At 34.2% G+C, this 20,720-nt stretch overlaps 1 protein-coding gene across 3 annotated transcripts in view; it reads left to right on the top strand.

Moving 5' to 3' along the window:
* DACH2 (dachshund family transcription factor 2) overlaps positions 1-20,720 on the top strand; it is a 548,049-nt gene that overhangs the window by 399,509 nt on the left and 127,820 nt on the right. For all 3 annotated transcript variants that reach the window (XM_081276418.1, XM_081276416.1, XM_081276417.1), the window contains exon 5: positions 18,695-18,853. In XM_081276418.1, coding sequence (XP_081132544.1) covers positions 18,695-18,853 — 159 coding nt within the window. The remainder of the gene's footprint in view (positions 1-18,694; positions 18,854-20,720) is intronic.

The raw sequence follows: 20,720 nt of genomic DNA on the forward strand, positions 1-20,720 counted from the left end.
AATTGATCTGTTTAAATGGTGTATATATTCCTGATTCTGTTTCTATAGGTCATATGTCTCTAAAAATTTGTGGATGTCTTCAATATTTTCTATTTTAATAGAGTATACATTTTCAAAATAATTTCTCATTATCTTCTGTATTTCAGTAGTATCCATGATGACATTTCCTTTTTCATCACAAATTTTAACAATTTTAATTTGTCCTCTCTTTCTTTTCTGGATCCTGGCTAATAGTTTATCAATTTTATTTATTTTTTCAAAGAACACTTTACGTTTTGTTGATGTTTTGAATTGTTTATTTTGTTTCAATTTCATTGTTTTCAGCTCTGATTTTAAAAATTTCTTGTCTTCTACTGCTCTTGTTGTTGATTTGTTCTTCTTTTAGAGCTTTGAGATGTAATGTTAGGTTATTTATTGGTGACTTTCTATCCTTTTAATGAATTAGCTGAATGCAATGAACTATCCTTTTAGAGCTGCTTTCATAGTATCCTAGAAATTTTGATACTTATTGATTTTATTAGTTTTATAGTTTCTTTGTTTAGTTTTTCTTTGGAAGATCTATCCCGTGTTGAAAGATGTGTACTAAAGTCACTCAGTAATACTGTGTTGTGGTCCATTAAATTTTTGAAATTGAGAGAGATTTATTTGATGTATGTAGATTCTTCATTTCTTGGGGCATAAATCTTTATGATTGTTATATCTTGTTGATGTATAATTCTTTAAGCAGTATGAAATTTCCTTCTTTGTCCCTTCTGATTAACTTTGGATTGAAATCCACTTTGTCTCATATGAGGATAGAAATTCCTGCTTGTATTTGAGATCCATGTGAGTGGTATGTTTGTTCAATCCTTTCACCTTCAGTCTGTGGATATCTTTGCCTATGAAGTGAATTGCTTGCACAGAGTATATTGTTGGGTCTTGTTTTCTAATCCAATGTTCTAGTCTATGTCTTCTGAGTGATGACTTTAGGCCATTTACATTCAACGTTGTTATTGAGATATGATTTGTATTCCCAGTCATTTTTGTTTATTTGTGGTTCTTAATTTGAATTAGTTTCTCCTTTGATTGACTGTTCCCTTAGTGTAATTTCTTCCTCTGTTGGTTATGCTTGTATTTTTAATTCTTCTTCATGAAATATTTTGATGAGAATGTTCTGTAATACAGGCTTTCTAGTTGTGAATTGTTTTAACTTTTGTTTTCAATAGAAGGTTTTTATTTTATTATCAAATACAAAGCTTAATTTTACTGATTATAGTATTCTTGGTTAGCATCCATTTTCTTTCAGAGCTTGGAATATATTGTTCTATGACTCCCTAACTTTGAGCATTTGGGTTGAGTAATGAGCTGAGATCTGGATTGGTTTTCCTCTAAACATATCTGACATTTTTATTTGCCAACCTTTGTCCTTATTTTGCATGTTAGGCATTTTCATAATAATGTGCCTTGATATGTGTCTGTTGTAATTTTGTATATTTGGGGCCTAGTAAATCTCTTGTATTTCATTTTTCATTGCATTCTTTAGGTTTGGGAAATTTTCTTATATTATTTCATTGAAAAGTTTGTTCATTCCTTGAGTTTATATTACCTCACCTTCATCTAACCCTATAAATCTTAAATTTGGTCCTTTCATGTTATCTCATACTTCTTGTAAATTCTGTTCATGGTCTCTTAACATATTTTCCCCATGATCAATTTTATTTTCAAGATTATAATTTTGTCCTCCTTGCCTGAAGTTCTGTCTTCCAAGTGGTCTAGTCTGTTGTTAAACATGTTTTCCATTGAATTTTTAGTTTGGTTTGTTGATTCCTTCATTTTGAAGATTTCTGCTTATTTCTTTTCAGAATCTCTGTCTCTTTATTGAAGTGTTCTTTTACCTCCTGCATTTTCTGATTTCACTCCTTACATCATCCTTTACCTCATGATTCAATTTAACTATGTACATTCTAAATTCCTTTTCTGACATTTCTTCAAACGTGTTGTCAATGGATTCTATTACTGGAGCATCTTGGTTTGTTTGGGGCTATTTGTTACCTTGTTTTTGTTTTTGTGGGTTTACCTATCTAGCAGTATGAATCTTAGTATACTTTCTACCCTGCAGACATAAAATATCCCTGAATATTTTGTTTTCATTGTAGATCAAAATAATTTCAGCTTCCCTTGTCTACGTTGTTATGTCTGGAGTGTGATTCTTTCTCCACCCTCAGGGTGAGGTTGCTAGGATAAGAGAGTTAATCTCATAGTGGAACTCCTGGAGGTGGAGTTTAGGCTTGGGTATGCTCCAGTCTCTTAGCTAAATGCCAATTGGTCTTGAGATTTTAAATCAATGCACTTCCAGGACCCCAAAATTGCTGGTCTATGCTGGAAGACTGCACCTCAGGGATCTCCATTGGTCTAGGTGACAATACTTAGTTCATTACATCACCTGTGACCCCCACTATTCCTGGTCTCAGGTTCAGTCTTCAAACTCAATCTCTCTTGCCCTCACCCTTGAATTCCTGCTCAGGTGCCTCTCTCTCAGCCTGTCCTGCAAGAAGCTAGTTTGGAAGGGAAGGGGGAAAGCTGGGTACATATATTTCTATTATTGCCCTGTGTAAACCCCTCTCCACACTTGATTTTCTCCTGGTCACGTAGGCACACTCTCTGTCATGCAGCATTGGTTTACCGGGCTTGTTTTCTAGACAAGGCTCAGGTCTGCCATTGGATTCCTTGGCTTTCAGCTACCCCACAATGCAGCTGCAAAATGGTTGCTTCCTTAGTCCTTTGCTTAGAACCAGGAGAGATGCAGTTTCTTTCACATACAAGCAAGAATATTGTGCAGGGCACTTTGCAGTTTAGTCGGGCCATAACTTTGATCTCTAAACTCCCTGTTCCCAGACACACCTCAGTGCTCCCCAAAATGCAAGTTCCTTTAATTCCTTTAGTTCTTTACTGCATTCATGGAAGGATCATTCTGGCTTATGCCTCCCACCACCACTACTGCATCTGTAGCATTGAGAATTTCTTCCTTATTTTATTGTATTCAATCTCCTGAGTCCCCAATCTGTTTTGAGTGACCATTATTAAATTCCAGTAAAGCTTCCCCTAATTTTTGTTCATTCACCTACCTTACTGAGAAGCTGCCTGTCTACTTTTCTTGGTTTCATGCCATAGAGCAGCCAGGGAATAAAACCTCTGCTCTTTATTGGGATACTCTTATAACTCATTGAGCTTTTTAGAAGTCATCCTTTTAAATTCTTTGGTATACCTTCTGCTTCAACATCTTTAAAATCAATTGCTAGAGATTGATAAATTTTATAGGTGCCTTTTGCCTTATTTTTATAGTTTTTTTTTCTATTTTGAAATCTGTACATCTGATGGCATAGACATCTCTTCTACTTTTATGCAAGTTTCTTTTAAATAAGCAACCTTCTCTTGATGATATGCCGTTGGATATTGGTTTGTTGTGTAATATTGAGTTTATTTCTAATTGAATGAACTTCATAGTGTAGTTCCCCCATGGCTTATTTGACTGTAATTAGTGGATTTTGGCATAAGGTGTGTCACAGCCTGAGGGATCATATCTAATTGTAGGGCTCACAAGAATGTGGTATATCTAGTAATTCAGGTGGTTTTGATGTCAACAACAGAATATTAGGGTGTAACCTTTTTGGTTAATCTGACAGTGGTAATGAAAGCCCCTATTGAGTTTTGAAGATTTTTTAGGTGATGTTGATATTGTCTCCAATACTTGAAACCTGACTTTTATAATTGTATTGATGGGCCTGGAGCTTTTTTCCTCCATTTAGACACTGGAATAGCTCCATTTGTTTCTTTGAGGTAGGCAGGAACCAGGAACACAGTGGCCCATCTGTGGCACTGACCTACATTCTTGTTATTAATTTGTGATCTCATAGGAATAGGAGTTACTGATACTGAGGTTGTTTGTAGGAGTGGCATACAAAAGAGTGTGTTATTTTTCTTGCTTTTGCCTTGGGAGTGAGTGTCCAGGAATAGGACTTCAGGCACGCTTTTACCATGCCTACTTTGCAAATGGTAATCAAATATATGCTATTATCAACCCTTTTCTTTGACATTTCCAACAAGGTTCAAGTGGGGCTAAGTCATGGCTAGAGGAAGGTGTAATTGATCTCAGATTGGATGGGAGTTTAGCTCAATGACAACACACCCACCCAATGTGCTCAACATGCTGTGCTGGCATTTCATCCTAACACCAGAAAAAAAGAAGAAAAACAGATAAAAAAGTAACAACCAATGAAATCATTAGCAACACCTTAAATAGAAGAAAAAACAGATAAATTAATAAAGTAAAAAACAATTTAAAATACCAACAACAGCAACACTTTCAGCAACCAATAAGGAGAAAATAATGTAGAATAACATTTAAAAAATCGAATTTAATAAAACTAAAATTAAAGAAAAAAAGGTAGCAGGAGACAATTTTTACAAATAGAGAAAAGGGAGGAAGAAGGATAGAAATAGAAGAAAGAAAAAGAAAAGAAAAAATTAACATTAACAAGAGCAAAAAGAGGAAAATAAGACAATCAATAACAGAAAAGTGACAACAAATAAGTTTTAAAATAATTTTCTTCATGACTCCTTGTTCTATCCCCACAAGAATGAAAACTCAGAGCTTATGTGAATTGGAGTTTTTTTTCCATGTCTTCTTAGGTTGTACATCTCTTCAACAAATCAAGGGCAGTGGTCTACTCACAACCTTCTTTCATTTCTGGTGCTCCTCAACTGACTAAGCAGAAGTACTTCATGGCTAAAGTCAGTTGGGATCATTCTGAACTGCTTTACATGTGGGAATAAGCTATGGTGAAATGCAGAACTCCATATAAAGACATTATCTCCAGTGGTATTTGAGTTACATACTCCAAGGGCAGTGTAGACACTGATTCTGTGGCATTTCAGAATACAGAAGTCCACAAAGTTTCTCTCTGGAGCTGTGCAATTCAAAGGTGGGATAACACTGGCACTGCAACCATATCTCCCCAAGGGCAGAGAGGGGCCATGGAGTCTCAAGGGTCTATTTGTGTGAGTTTATTGCAATCTACTCCTCATGATTCTGGTGTTCCTAGACCTGACCCTTTTTTGCTGTCTCAGGTGACTTGTTACTCCCCTAGATTTTATCAGCTAGCCTGACAAACTGCTGATTCTGAAAGGCAACACCTTCTGTTCTACCACACGTTGATTCACAAAGGAGAATTCTCAAAAAATAAAAGGTTCCTTTTTATGATAACTTCTAGTGACAGCACCATGATCATATGCTGGGAAGTTCAGAAAACTGCTCCAACCTGGTTCACCATGCAAATCTCAGGACTAATGTTGGTTTAGCTATAGTTCTGCAGAGTAGTGAATCCTGTGCCACTAGTATTCTCTTGGACTTTCCCTCTCTTTCTTCTACCCCCATGAAGAGGTATACCCTTGCCTCTTTGGCACTTTGCTACAATCACTGCTGGGGCATCCCATTTCATTCTCTTTCACTGTCTAGTGTTTCTAGATTTCTTCAAGTAAATTATGTTCAAGATAGAACTCCAGATTTCTCATATGGTCATCCACTTCAATAAACAACCACATTCCATTTTTAAATTTTTTGCCTAAAAAAGAAAAAAAATATAGCTAGTGCATTTTATTCACTGATGATATAAAACCTTTTAGAAATATATGGTATTAGAAAGAGCAATGTGATTTGTAGGTCAAATCTTGTGCCTTTTATATTATTTTTGCCACTTAATGAAATTTACAGAATTTCAACAAGAAGTATCAGCTATTTTAGTACTTAACTACTGTGCTTGCATTATCATCTTCAATTTGAGTTTATGTTGTGTCATCCACTTAAGAGCTCCTTAATGAAAAATAATCCATTTAGTCTATAAAGCCACTCATCATGTGTATATGGACCATATCACAATGAGTTCAGAGTAAATGAAAAGCTGGGGATACCAATGGCCAGTAACTTGTCCTGCTGCTAAGTATCACTCTTCCTTTGGAATTCCTCTAATTCTTGACTGGTGAGGACATGAGTGATGATACAGATCTTAAATATCAGTGAACTATATTTTTGTACTTATTTTTTAGTTTAAATAGAATTTAAATTCTAGCATTTTGTCCTATTTTGTAGGTCATCTTTTGTATTTTCTGAGGTTTATCTATCTAAGTTAAGGGACCTGTGAATTTAAGATATGTTTCACAAAAGCATATGTCACAGCATATGAGTTCTAGGAATTAACTCTTTAAAATAAATCTTTAGCAAGTACTATTAGCAGTAGATATTTAATATTTCAGAAATATAGCGAAAGGAAGAGATAGGTGGTGGTATTATAAGATTATTTACTGCAAAGTGACTTGATAATATGTTTGTCATATAGATAGACCAAATACTATTTTACAGAAGGAACTCAAATTCAGATAACAAAAATGCTGTCACTGGCTTGAACTTTTATTATTTTTTTAGTATCTTTCAATTTGTAATAATTAAACTAACAATAGGGTAGGGGTTGTGGCTCAGTGGAAGAGCGCTTGCCTTGTAAATGTAGGACACTGGGTTTGATCCTCAGCACCACATAAAAATAAATAAAACAAAAATATTGTTGTCCATGCATAACTAAAAAGAATATTTTAAAAAACTACCAATAAGTGAATTCAAACCTCAAAAATGTATCTTGTATAATACACAAACATATTATGTACTAGCCACAGCACATAGCTTATATGGAATTGAATGATATTTTAAAACATAATTCTGCTCCAGGAAATATAATATAAATATAAAATAAATAGAAAAAATCTGTGGTGTTTATAGCACAGTGATTAATATAACTCTATCATTTGGAAATGCAAAATGATATCAAGCAAAATCCTATTTTATTCGTATGTATAAATCAAAATTCCTTTTAAGAAGAGTGTTTTCTCAAATTATGCCAACTAGTAGTTTGCAAGTATTTTCCAACCCTGTCATCACACTCAGCAGGTAGAACACTCTGCCTTCATTACATTATTTAATTCCCTATATATCCAAACTAATCTTTGAAACTCAAAATGGAGTATTCAGATTTTAGCCACTGTGTCTTAAAATAACATGTAAGGAATACATACACCTTGCAGTGTTTTAATTTAGAAAAGAATGTACTGGGACTTTATTTCACTTTACATTTACTTGGTGAAACATGCCTGCCTAATTTTTCAAAAGATGTATCAGTCAAGTGCAATTTATTTGAGTAAGACTTTAGTGGATGCTTAATTATTAATTACTAAATATGCTTTAATGTGTAAGTTTTAAATGAAGAAATAAACTTATTAATGAGCTATTGATTTTTAAAGATTTGAATTTTACTCCAAAATCTTTAGGAAGAGGGTCATGATAAAAGAGTATATTTTTTGTTGTTTTTTTCCTATTATGGTGATAATAATACATTTGTAAAATATTTGTAGAGCATGATCATCTATCCACCACACTGTCTCAGAGGGTCTTTGCACAATTCTTGGAATCCTTTCTTATCATGCTTATTGTAAGTTTTCCTTTTGGTCATGGAATCAAGATATTATTTCATTGTTTCCTTGATACTGATGCTTGGTTTCCCCGCTACTTTGCAACTGTCCTTTCTGATTCTCTTTCTTTCTTTCTTTCTTTCTTTCTTTCTTTCTTTCTTTCTTTCTTTCTTTCTTTCTTTCTTTCTTCTTTGTTTGATTATTTTGGCAGCAATGACAAAGGCAGATTGGACAGCTGCCTAGGAAAGCCAGTTTAGAGGCTCTTGAGATAATAATATAAGTGAAAGAGTAATGAGGGTTCAAATGAAGGCAATGGTACTGGGAATGGACAGAAAATCAATGTAAAGTGCATTTGAGTGAAGCTGGCCATGCTAATGTGGAGGGAAAGGTAGAGATATAGCAATGATACATATTAGACTGAGAGATCTTTGAGAGAAAAGGGTTTTTTCTTTTATCTATGTATTTACAATACATGAGAATAAAGCCAGATACCTATTAGGAACTCAAAATTCCCCATTTGAAACAATTCAATTATTCCTGTGACAGATACAGGAAATAAAGGAACAAGATGTTATGCATTGAATTATGTACAATGTAATTTGGGATATGTTGATGTGAAAATGTTGTGGTTATTTCTGTGTTTTAACTGTTTTATACAAACTAACTTGTGACTACTTGTACTCTATAATATAGAGTAGTACAGTGCAAAAATAGAATAGTACAGTGCTATAGTTTCCTGAAAGGATGGAAATAGTAGATATTTGCACTTCCCAACACAATTGTCACCACCTGTTTGTGGCTTCTGATCATTTTAAAATAGTCATTTTGTTCTTTCTTAATTAATTAAAATTTAAATTTGAATAGCCTCATGTGAAATGTGAATACTTTACTGTAGATTGCAAACCTAGAGGCTCATTAATGAGCTATTACTTGTGATTAAAGTAAAAATTCCTATAATGTGGCTATTCCCTTGCAACATTTCAAAGCAGGAGAAAAGACAAACTGGTCACAATACAATGCATGTATTATATTACCAGTCTGGTATAATCTTGAAAGTTGATAAATATTTATTTTTGAATGCATATAGAAAAATCAAATAAATGCATAATATGATAAAGTTTATAGATTATAGCACTTCTGAATACCCCTTCTGTTTCTATTAACATAACTTTATAATATACTAAACCACATACTCATGTCTATATATGTATGTACATATGTACATTCCCCCTACATACACATACCTATATTGTGTTTTATTTTTTTTATTTTTATTTTTTATTATTATTTTATTGTTGGTTGTTCAAAACATTACATAGTTCTTAATATACCATATTTCACAGATTGATTCAAGTGGGTTATGAACTCCCATTTTTACCCCGTATACAGATTGCTGTGTCACATCAGTTACATTTCCATTGATTTACAAATTGCCTTTCTAGTGACTGATGTATTCTGCTGTCTATCCCATTCTCCACTATCCCCCCTCCCCTCCCCTCCCCTCCCCTCCCCTCCCCTTCTCTCTCTCCACCCCCTCTACTGTAAATCGTTTCTTACACTTATATAATTTCTCTCCTACTCCTCCTTTCCTCTTATATGTAATTGTGTATAACCCTGAGGCTCACCTTCCAATTCCATGCAATTTCCCTTAACTCTCCCTTTCCCTCCCACCTATCATCCCTGTTTAATGTTAATCTTCTTCTCCAGCTCTTCGTCTCTACCCTGTCCTTGGTTACTCCCCTTATATCAAAGAAGACATTTGGCATTTGTTTTTTAAGGATTGGCTAGCTTCACTTAACATAATCTGCTCTAATGCCATCCATTTCCCTCCAAATTCTATGATTTTGTCATTTCTTAATGCAGAGTAATACTCCATTGTGTATAAATGCCACATTTTTTTAATCCATTCATCTATTGAAGGGCTTCTAGGTTGGTTCCACAATCTTGCTATCGTGAATTGTGCTGCTATGAACATCGATGTAGCAGTGTCCCTGTAGCATGCTCTTGTTAGGTCTTTAGGGAATAGACCGAGAAGGGGAATAGCTGGGTCAAATGGTGGTTCCATTCCCAGCTTTCCAAGAAATCTCCATACTGCTTTCCAAATTGGCTGCACCATTTTGCAGTCCCACCAACAATGAACAAGTGTACCCATTTCCCCGCATCCTCGCCAGCACTTGTTGTTGTTGGACTTCTTAATGGCTGCCAATCTTACTGGAGTGAGGTGGTATCTTAGGGTGGTTTTGATTTGCATTTCTCTAATTGCTAGAGATGGTGAGCATTTTTTCATGTACTTATTGATTGATTGTATGTCCTCCTCTGAGAAGTGTCTGTTCAGGTCCTCGGCCCATTTGTTGATTGGGTTATTTGTTATCTTATTATCTAATTTTTTGAGTTCTTTGTATACTCTGGATATTAGGGCTCTATCTGAAGTGTGTGGGGTAAAGATTTGTTCCCAGGATGTAGGCTCCCTGTTTATCTCTCTTATTGTTTGTTTTGTTGAGAGAAAACTTTTTAGTTTGAGTAAGTCCCATTTGTTGATTCTGGTTGTTAACTCTTGCGCTATGGGTGTCCTATTGAGGAATTTGGAGCCTGACCCCACAGTATGTAGATCATAGCCGACTTTTTCTTCTATCAGACGCCGTGTCTCTGATTTAATATCGAGCTCTTTGATCCATTTTGAGTTAACTTTTGTGCATGGCAAGAGAAAGGGATTCAGTTTCATTTTGATGCAAATGGATTTCCAGTTTTCCCAGCACCATTTATTGAAGATGCTATCCTTCCTCCATTGCATGCTTTTAGCCCCTTTATCAAATATAAGATAGTTGTAGTTTTGTGGATTGGTTACTGTGTCTTCTATTCTGTACCATTGGTCCACTCGCCTGTTTTGGTACTAGTACCATGCTGTTTTTGTTACTATTGCTCTGTAGTATAGTTTGAAGTCTGGTATCGCTATACCGCCTGATTCACACTTCCTGCTTAGCATTGTTTTTGCTATTCTGGGTCTTTTATTATTCTATATGAATTTCCTGATTGTTTTATCTATTTCTACAAGAAATGCTGTTGGGATTTTGATTGGGATAGCATTGAACTTATAGAGAACTTTTGGGAAAAAAAAACAGTAAAACGTTTAATAGTTTAATTATGGCTTCGAATATTTTATTAAAAATGTCTAAATGATGTTAAAGTTAGTCAAACAATGTGCATTCATCCAGGATTCTAGGTAACCAAAGTATTCTATGACTGAGAGAACAAACTTGATTTATTCCATATGCTATGTAGATTCCTTGCCATTTGGCCCCTTGCTCTTTTCCCTATGTATATAAGAATATATGTTTTCAAGTAATTTGACTTATATGTATTGTAACTACAAATGGTTCAAGGTAAGAACACATTACCTTAAATATTTACACATTTCATATCCAAGCTCATTCTTTTTAAAATATACTAATTACCTTATATTATTCTTAATAGCAGGTTTTTAAATGTATCCTTCCCAGTCTAAAATAGCTTCCTCTACTACACTTTCCTTTTAAATTAGAAGACACACCCAATTTGAGTTCAGAAGGTCTATTATAAGTATGAAATCCTTGCATATTAATTACTTAAACCAAATATTCTTAGAAACTCAAACCCATAAATTGCAGCTTACGCATTTATGAAGAGGATCATTGACTACTATAAGTAGAGGACATTCATTGAATGTTTTATATGCTTTCTTTACTCATTTCTAATAGCCAAAGACATTAAGTGGGTACATAGTCTGAGTCCAAAGATTATAGATTATGTTTGCTATTTGCATTTGAACATTATTACTTGGTTTCTTCATATTCATTTGAAATATTTTGGCATGCAATCTTATACTAATTTGTTGGAAACACATCCAAACCTTATGCATGAATTTTCACACACCTTATCATAGAAAGCATTCTGTTATTAGATGTTTGGGAATATTGGGAATTAGAGGAGTGCTAGCTACGCGTTGTAAATTAGTACAGCCATTATGGAAAACACTTTAGAAGTTCCTCAAAAAAACAAAAGATAAAACTACCATATGATCCAGTTACCTCACTCCTTTGTATATATCCAAAGGAAATAATATCATAAAGAGGAGCTACCTGCATGCCCATATTTATTGTCTCACTACTCATCATAATAGCTAGGAGAGGAAATCAACTGAGATGCCCATCAGGGGATGGATACATAAATAAGAGATACATACAAAATGAAATATTATTCAACCAGGAAGAATAATGAAATCCTGTCATTATTTTCAGGACCATGGATGTAACTGAGAGACATTATATTAAGCAAAATAAGCCAGATAAAGTAAAATAAGAACTTCATGTTCTCTATAATATGTGAAAAAAAAAAAGATTTCAACCTGAAAGTAGAATAGTGATTACTAGGGAGTGGGAAAGGTGTTATGTGAGGTAGGGTAAAAAAGGATGATTGAATATGATCACTGCACACTGTATGTATGTATGGAAATACCACACTTAATCCTGTTAATATGTTCAATTAGTATGGATTTAGAAAAAATAGTGTTTGGTTCTTACCAATTTTATGCTGCTGTTTCCTTTTAAGCTTTTCTTTAAGTAAATGAAAAGGAAAGTATTTTCCATGTCTGAAATTCCATGTTTCTATTGAGATTTATTCCATGATTCACAGGCCTGTTCCTTCTGTTTACTCTGTAAAGAAAGAGCAGCAGAATTAAGCTATATTCTTGGAACTCTTAACATTTTATAATAAATTTAAAAGAAAAAATTTAAATTTTAACTTTAAGAATTTCAAACTATGGCAATGTGATTTCTCAGATGTTTTGTCAGATTAATATTTGCCCTTCATTTGTCACTATATTGTTCTTGTTCTGACTTTAAAAAATAATATATATTTCTACTAAATAGGTCTTTATAAATTATGTAGTTTTCTCAACTATAACATAATTCAATTAATTAATTTACTATAGTATTAATGTTATAACAGTTTATTGTTATATACTGTTTGTTGACATAGCTTTAGTTTTACTAAACTGTAAGCTAAAAATGTGATGAAGAATTGATATTGAAAAGCTAAAATAATTTATTCAGTTTTAAGGATTTGTTACAGTATCCACATTATCTTTATTTATTTAGGGCTGTGTTGGGTTAGATTTATACTTAATATTAAGTTTCATGAAGTAAATATTTAATGAGGTTTCTCTATTTCCCAAGCCCTCTTCCTACTTGGACCATTCAACCTGTGTGGTTGAAAATGCTATCCAGTCCCTCCCCCCAAAGGAATTATCTCACAAAGGTAGTATGGTTTAATTCAATGAAAGGAGCATACTCTAATGTTATGAGCCCAGTATGTTACTGTAAAATTCATATATTAAAGCTCTAACTCTCCATTACTACAGAATGTGACTACATTTGGAGATAGAGCCTTTCCAGAGGTAACTATTTTAAAATGTGGCCTAGGATGATTTCTTTCTTTTTTTTTTTTTAAGAGAGAGTGAGAGAGGAGAGAGAGAGAGAGAGAGAGAGAGAGAGAGAGAGAGAGAATTTTTAATATTTATTTTTAGTTCTCGGCAGACACAACATCTTTGTTGGTATGTGGTGCTGAGGATCGAACCCGGGCCGCACGCATGCCAGGCGAGCGCGCTACTGCTTGAGCCACATCCCCAGCCCCTAGGATGATTTCTAATCCCTCTAAGTGAAGTTGTTATATGAAGAGTAAATTTGAGTACAATAAGATACACCAAGAGTGAGCTCATGCACAGAAAAGTCAATATGAGGATAAAGGAAGAAGAGAGTCATATAAAAAGAGAGGCATCAGGAGAAATCAAACCTGGTAAAATTTTGATCTTGGACTTAGGACCTTCAGAACTAGGAAAAAATATTGCTTACTTGTTGAAGTCTTGCTATCTATAGTATTTTGTTATAGAAGCTTCAGCAAAGTTATACATGTAAAGATATAGATATAGATAAAAAGATTAGTTTTGATTTGCATTTCTCTAATTGCTACAGATGTTCTACATTTTTCATATATTTGTTGATTGGTTGTTCTTCTGTGAAGTATCTATTCAGTTCCTTAGCCCATTGATTGATTTATTTGGGTTTTTTTTTTGAGTTACTTATAAATCCATGAGATGAATGCAGTATCTGAGGTACATGTGATAAAGATTTTCTCCCATTCTTTAAGCTCTTTCTTCACATTATTAATTCCTTTGCTAAGAAGAAGCTTTTAGTTTGAATCCATTCCATTTATTGATTCTTGATTTTAATTCTTGTGCTTTAAGAATTTTTTTAAAGGTTTTTGGTTTGTTTTTATTTGGTTTTATCTTATAAAGACAGAGCATAAAATTTATCTGGGTTTTAAAACTGAAGTTGCCATATTTTTTATTGATTTTATTTTTTTAAATACACGACAGTGGAATGCATTACAATTCTTGTAACACATATAGAGCACAATTTTTCATGTCTTTGTATATAAAATATTTTCACACCAATTCATGTCTTTATACATGTACTTTTTTGCATTACAATTCTTATTACACATATATACCACAATTTTTCATATCTCTGTATATAAAGTATGTTGACACCCAATTTGAGTATTCATACATGTACTTTGTATAATGGTATCTCATTCCACCATCCTTGCTAATCCCCTGCCCCATCCCTTTCCCTTCTACCCCTCTTCCCTTTAAGAAATTCATCGATTCCTCCCATGCTCTACCTCCCTACCTAGGAGTCAGCCTCCTTATATCAGAGAAAACATTTGGCATTTGTTTTTTTTTGGGGGGGGCGGTGATTGGCTAACTTCACTTAGCATTATCTTCTCCAATGCCATTCATTTACTTGCAAATGCCATGGTTTTATTTTCTTTTATTGTTGAGTAAAATTCCATTGTGTATATATGCCACATTTTTTATCCATTCAACCATTGAAGGGCATCTAGGTTGGAGTCTTGTTAAGGAAGCCCATTCCTAATCTGACATGATGGAGAGATGGGCCTACTTTTTCTTCTATTAGGCACAAGGTCTCTGTTGTAGTGCCTAAATCTTTGATTCACCTTAAGTTTTGTGTAGAGTGAGATAAAGGTGTTCAATTTCATTTTGCTACATATGGAAAGATTTCATCTCACTCCAGTCAGAATGGCAATTATCAAGAACACAAGCAATAATAAGTGATGGTGAGGATATGGGGAAAAAAGTACAATCAAAAATTTCTTGTGGGACAGCAGATTGGTGTAACCATTATGGAAAGTAGTATTGAGATTCATCAGAAACTTTGGAATGGAAGCACTATTTGATCCAGTTATCCCACTCTTCAGTTTATACTCAAAGGACTTAAAATTAGCATACTACAGTAACACAGTCACATCAATATTTATAGCAGCTCAATTCACAATGCCCAGGCTATGGAACCAACCTAGATATCCTTCAACAGATGAATGAATAAAGAAAATGTGGTATATATACACAATGGAATATTACTTAGCCTTAAAGAAGAATGAAATTATGGTGTTTGCAGGTAAATGGATGGAGCTGGAGAATATCATGTGGCAAAATAAGCCCATCCCCAAAACCCAAAGGCCAAATGTTTTCTCTGATATATTTATGCTAATTCACAATAAGGGAATTGGGGGTTAGAGAAGAATAAATGTACTTGTGGTTAGACAGAGGGGAGTATAGGGAGAGGAGGGGATATGGGGGTAGGAATGACAGTAGAATGAATTGGATATTATTACACTATGTGCATATATGATTACACAACTGGTGTGATTCTATATAATGTACAACCAGAAGAGTGAGAAGTTGTAGTCCATTTATGTATGATGTGTCAAAATGCATTCTACTGTCATGTATGATTAATTAAAGCAAATAAAAAATGATATGGAGATAGATACATATGTAGGTACACAGTACCTAGATAAAGTAAGGTGGATACCTAAGACTTCTACTTAGTGGTTTAAAAAAAGACCCGTAGATTATATTAGTAAAAGTACATGGTTACCTGTAAAGGCAGTTAATATTGTCTTTCAATCTGACAAAGAGACAATGTTATGTTTGGGGCCACCAGATTTTGTCACAGGTCAATTTGTATATACTTAACAATGGTAAACAATCATAGGTCAGGAGTCCAGAATATGTCCAGAACATTAATACAACCTAATCTAAACATTAAGAACACCCCCACATTTGTCAGTTGCTTACTACAGAGTGCAAAACTATCTTATATCCATACTTAGTATAGATGGAAACAGCTGGAAATCACCTTCATTCTATCATTAAAACAGTAGTTAACAATGATGAAATATCAGAAAAAGTTCATCCAAATTTCTTATCAAAGAAAACACAAAAACATTTTGGGATCTTTTTATGATGTTTTAAAAAACATTTCTATTCAAGTTAATTTGGAATATATGAGGTATAAAACATTAGACTAATGCCTAATGTACCATATGTGTTGAATGTGGACTAAAATGTTTCTAGTTTATAAAATCAATATTGACATTGTCTCAGCTCTAAGGTTGCAGCATGCCATTGCTGTGTGACAGTTTAATACCACATTAATAACATACATTATGATTTAGTGTCTTCTAAATTAACATTGCTTTCTCAATGTTTTACTCATAACTTTACAAATTGCAGTTCTGCAATAGATAATTCGTATATTGAACAAAATGCAAAAATGATGGAGTGGTTCAATTTTTTGCTTAGCAATTATTCTTTCAAATTTTTGTATTTTCTGATTTTAATCATGTTTATCATACCATTGTAACTAAAAACAAATTTCTGTGTTTTAGTGTGGTTACATTCATTGTTTATTGATATTCCTCTTTCCCAACCATCCTTCTTTGTTGCAGCATAACACTGTCTTATTGATTTTAATTAGAATTTCAAGTTTGTCAATGGGAAACTATGTAAATGCACCAAACCATAAATTACTTCCCTGCTTTGTGGCAGTTACTCTATAATATCAAACATAAGGATGAAGAGAGAAAACAGTTGGTATAATCTTAGAAGTTTCACAGGGTCTCAATAAACATTCGAAACCTCCACATGTTCCAGAAAATTATTTTGGATTCTTTAAGTCTATCAAATTTAAACAAATTTCCCATCTTACCAGTTTCCATTCAGATCAACTGAATGTTCATCATAGGAATTAAATAATTATCTACTTGTTTCTTCCCAGTTTGAATGGAAAAGATTGTCTATATACATAGGACCAGGTATCCCTCAATCTTTACATGCATTGCTAAAAAATATGGTGTTTCCTTAGCTCATCTGGTTAAATACTGGTTAAGATCCCCCACTTTTGAATTGATTAAAGGTTAACTTTGCCTGTAAATCAGCCTGAAAGAGTTCTGAGGAGGATGAAGATCCCCACATCTGGGGTAAGAATGGTTGATGAATGGATAGAACATTTAAGAAATCCTGTCAGAGGTCTGGGATTGTGGCTCAATGGCAGAGCACTTGCCTACCACATGTGGGGCACTGGGTTCAATCCTTGGCACCACATGAACAGATAAATAAGATAAAGTTTTAAAAAATGCATATTTGAAAGAAAAAAGGAAATCCTGGCAGAGTTTCTAGCAGGCCATTTGCTTAAATAAATTTTAAATCTTTTATTAAATGAATGGAGAAAATGGACACAACTCCTTCCTTCCTTCCTTCCTTCCTTCCTTCCTTCCTTCCTTCCTTCCTTCCTTCCTTCCTTCCTTCCTTCCTTCCTTCCGCTGATAATCCAACCCAGTATCTCACATGTGCTAGGAACATGCTCTACCACTGAGCTACAACCCTAGCCCTCAATTTTAAATATCTAGGGGAAATAACATTTGGTCCTGAAAGCATTTCCCTGGAAAGTTTACACTTTAAAGACAGTTTATATGAATGTAATATAAACATATCTGTCATTTTGGAACCAGAAATGTCACTCCAGCTAATTAATTTCTTCTAATGAAATAACTCAATATTTTTGTTATAATGTGATTTATTCTAGTGATAAATCTGAAAGAAAAAGTATATTGTTTAAAAATTATAATTAAATAACTCAGCATAATACAGCGTAGCCTTTGCCCTCTGATACATAAAGTTATTGTAGCAGAGTGTCTACTATGTAAAAATGAGTATCCATATGAACAGTATCTGGGAGGGAGCTAAAGTGAAAATAATTACAATGTTCAATGTGTTGAAAATATGTCAATTTATTCTTTATTTTTAAACCTGTAAATGCAAACATTTTATAGAGGGCCCAAAAGCTCCAGTTCTGATCTCCATATATAACAAGGTCATAGTTTCAGTTAGCATATGGGACAGTATCATTCAGGTAGAGTTGCTAATATCACAATCCCAGTAGGGTTATGGGGGCAGAGCCATTATCAAGCAAATAGGTTGAGCTGCTATACAACATCTTGTTTCCCAAAGCCAGAATATTATCTTTTGTACTAATTAAAATCTAACTCTCTATTTCTCTGTTTCAATTTTTCTTAAAAGAAAGCCCTGGAAATCTAGGGTTCCTTCCCATATCATTTTAGGCAATGACTCTGTTCCCAAAGTATGTTCTGTACCAGATTAAATAGCTATGCCACTATGGATCACGGCAATATAGAAGTCTGCACTAGTGTGCATTTCACTACACTCTCTAGTGTGGTGATCAAAGTATAATTTCAAATTGGAAGCCATGGTTTCATGTTTTATCCAGCCTATTTTGTATAGAATCTTGTTATGTATGAAAGCATTGCTTGAGGGCTGAACCAAAAATAAGTGGTAAGTTTGTTTCCTACTCTGTATATTTTGTATATTATCATACTCTTACAAATTAGTGTCTTCTTTTTTAGTGAACAGAAACTGTTCTTCTTTAAAATATAGCATACATATTTTAGAGGCTTGGAATGGAAAGGGTAAAGGGAATGGTGTGTTTTAATAATCTTCAATATATAAGTGTTTCTAAAAGCTATTCATTATTATTTCAATTTTGTTGAGAGAACCATTAAGGAAAGTGGTCCTATGGTATTAGTAAAAATGGCTTAGTTTTCCCAGAGGTAGCTTATATCCTTAGATTTTTGAAAGTTTTTTTAAACTGTCATAAAATGAATTACCATGTTTAATAATACTTTTCTATGAAATGGCATTAATTATTTTCTTTATAAAAAGTAATTAAAAAACATTCTCACAGAAAACTGTCAAATGACTATTTATATGACCTTTTTTTTTCAGGTGGAAGTGAATCCTCCTGGGATAAGGATAAGATACAGTCTCCTCTTGCTGCTCCTGGACCTCAGCATGGAATTGCTCATGCAGCATTAGCTGGGCAGCCAGGCCTTGGGGGTGCTCCTACCCTTAATCCACTTCAGCAGAACCACTTGCTAACCAATAGTATGTATACAATATTCCTCAAACTGATTATGTTGAGAAAATACAGTTGTATTAGCAGGACATAGTCTGTTTAACTTCAATAAGCTTTAATAATTTGAAAACAGAATGGGAGGTAAAGAAGGACTAAGTTGAATGTATGGGATACATAGAGTGGAGGTAGCTGTGGAGACCTGGTAGCACAGTAATAATACATGTGAAGGGGGCTGGGGATGTGGCTCAAGTGGTAGCATGCTCGCCTGGCATGCATGTGGCCCGGGTTTGATCCTCAGCACCACATACAAACAAAGGTGTTGTGCCCCCCGAAAACTAAAAAATAAATATTAAAATTCTCTCTCTCTCTCTCTCTCTCTCTCTCTCTCTCTCTCTCTCTCTCTCTCTTTCTCTTTAAAAAAAATACATGTGAAGAATATAGTCCAGAGTCAAGTAAACTTGGGTTTTAATTCAACCTGGTTTTTTTATGTATATGAGTATGGTACTAGGGATTGAATTAAGGACTTCACACACATTAGGCAAGGACTCTACCACCAAGTTTCAATTCCAACCCTTAAAAAAATTGTGAAAGTTTATCACTAAGTTTTTCAGGCTGGCCTCAAGCTTGTAATGCTCCTGCCTCAGACTCCAGAGTACCTGGGGTTACTGGTATGTACAACCACACATGACTAAATTCCACACCTTCTGAATTCCACAACACGGATTTTGGAGAAATAACCTAAGTTTTCTGCATTTTGGTTTCCACAACAACAAAGAAAGGATAAAACTGTACCTTCTTAAGTTTTGCCAGGACTGAAAATGATAAAGGAAAAGTTGTTAGTACTGAATTACATAACATCAAGCACTGTAGAAAATATTAACATTATTATTACTCAGTAGTTTAACTACAGCCAATTTATACAAATTCAAGTTTAGTTGCCCTTTTTAGGGACTTAAATGACTCAGAAATCTTTCCAAAGCAAAACAGGTTTTGTATATATTACTTATCTAACAAGAAGTCCAGGAGAAGAATTCCATTACTACTTTACCTAAGCTTTTTATTTCCTCAGTAAAACCTAGCATTATGCAACAGAGAAATTCTGGAATATTGTAATATGATGTCCCAAATATTGAGGAAATTAATTAAATTTCTTACTTTAAAGATGTTATAAGCTTAAGGGGAAATATCCATATAAAGTTGTTCATTATCTAAAGTCAAATAAAATGAATAGTACCTTATGAGAAGTAAAATAAAGACTACTTTAGTTAGACTTATGCCATACAGGAAAGTGACTGAGAGGCTTCTGGATTCTGTAAAGAACCTTGGAAGATATTATTCCTCTTTTTAAAAAAATATTTTTAGTTGTTGATGGACCAAATTCAGATATAGGAGATATTTAAAATTGCCAGACTGGGACCTTAAAATAACTGATAAATATACTAAGAGAATGGAAAAAGTGGATAATTTACAAGAAAACGGGAAATTCAAGGTCAGATGTAGAAATAAAAAAAAAAGGAATTGTTAGAAATAAAAAGGAAAAATGCTGCAACAATATTAAGAATACTTTTTATAGAATACCAAGGAAAGAATCAGTGACCTTGAGCCAGGCATGGTGTGTTGAGAGTCACAGCCTAAGGGGCCCCAACTAACTTCCAGCTAATTGGCTCACAGCAGCCCCAGCAAACTTCCAGCTGATTGGCTCACCATGGCCCCAGCAAACTTCCAGCTGCCAGCTGATTGGCTCCTCTTCGGTGATGCTCATTGGGCTGTTTCCCCGCCTTTTCAGACCATGGAGCTACTCATTGGGGGACTCTTTTAGCTCTGCCCACATGACCCAGCCAATTGGCCTCAAGAGCAGGAGGAGTGGGGGGTTGAGATGCTCATGGGAAGCCTGTG

The sequence above is a fragment of the Spermophilus citellus genome (genome assembly GCF_964194105.1).
Source record: "Spermophilus citellus genome assembly, chromosome: X".
Classification (NCBI taxonomy): Eukaryota; Metazoa; Chordata; class Mammalia; order Rodentia; family Sciuridae; genus Spermophilus; species Spermophilus citellus.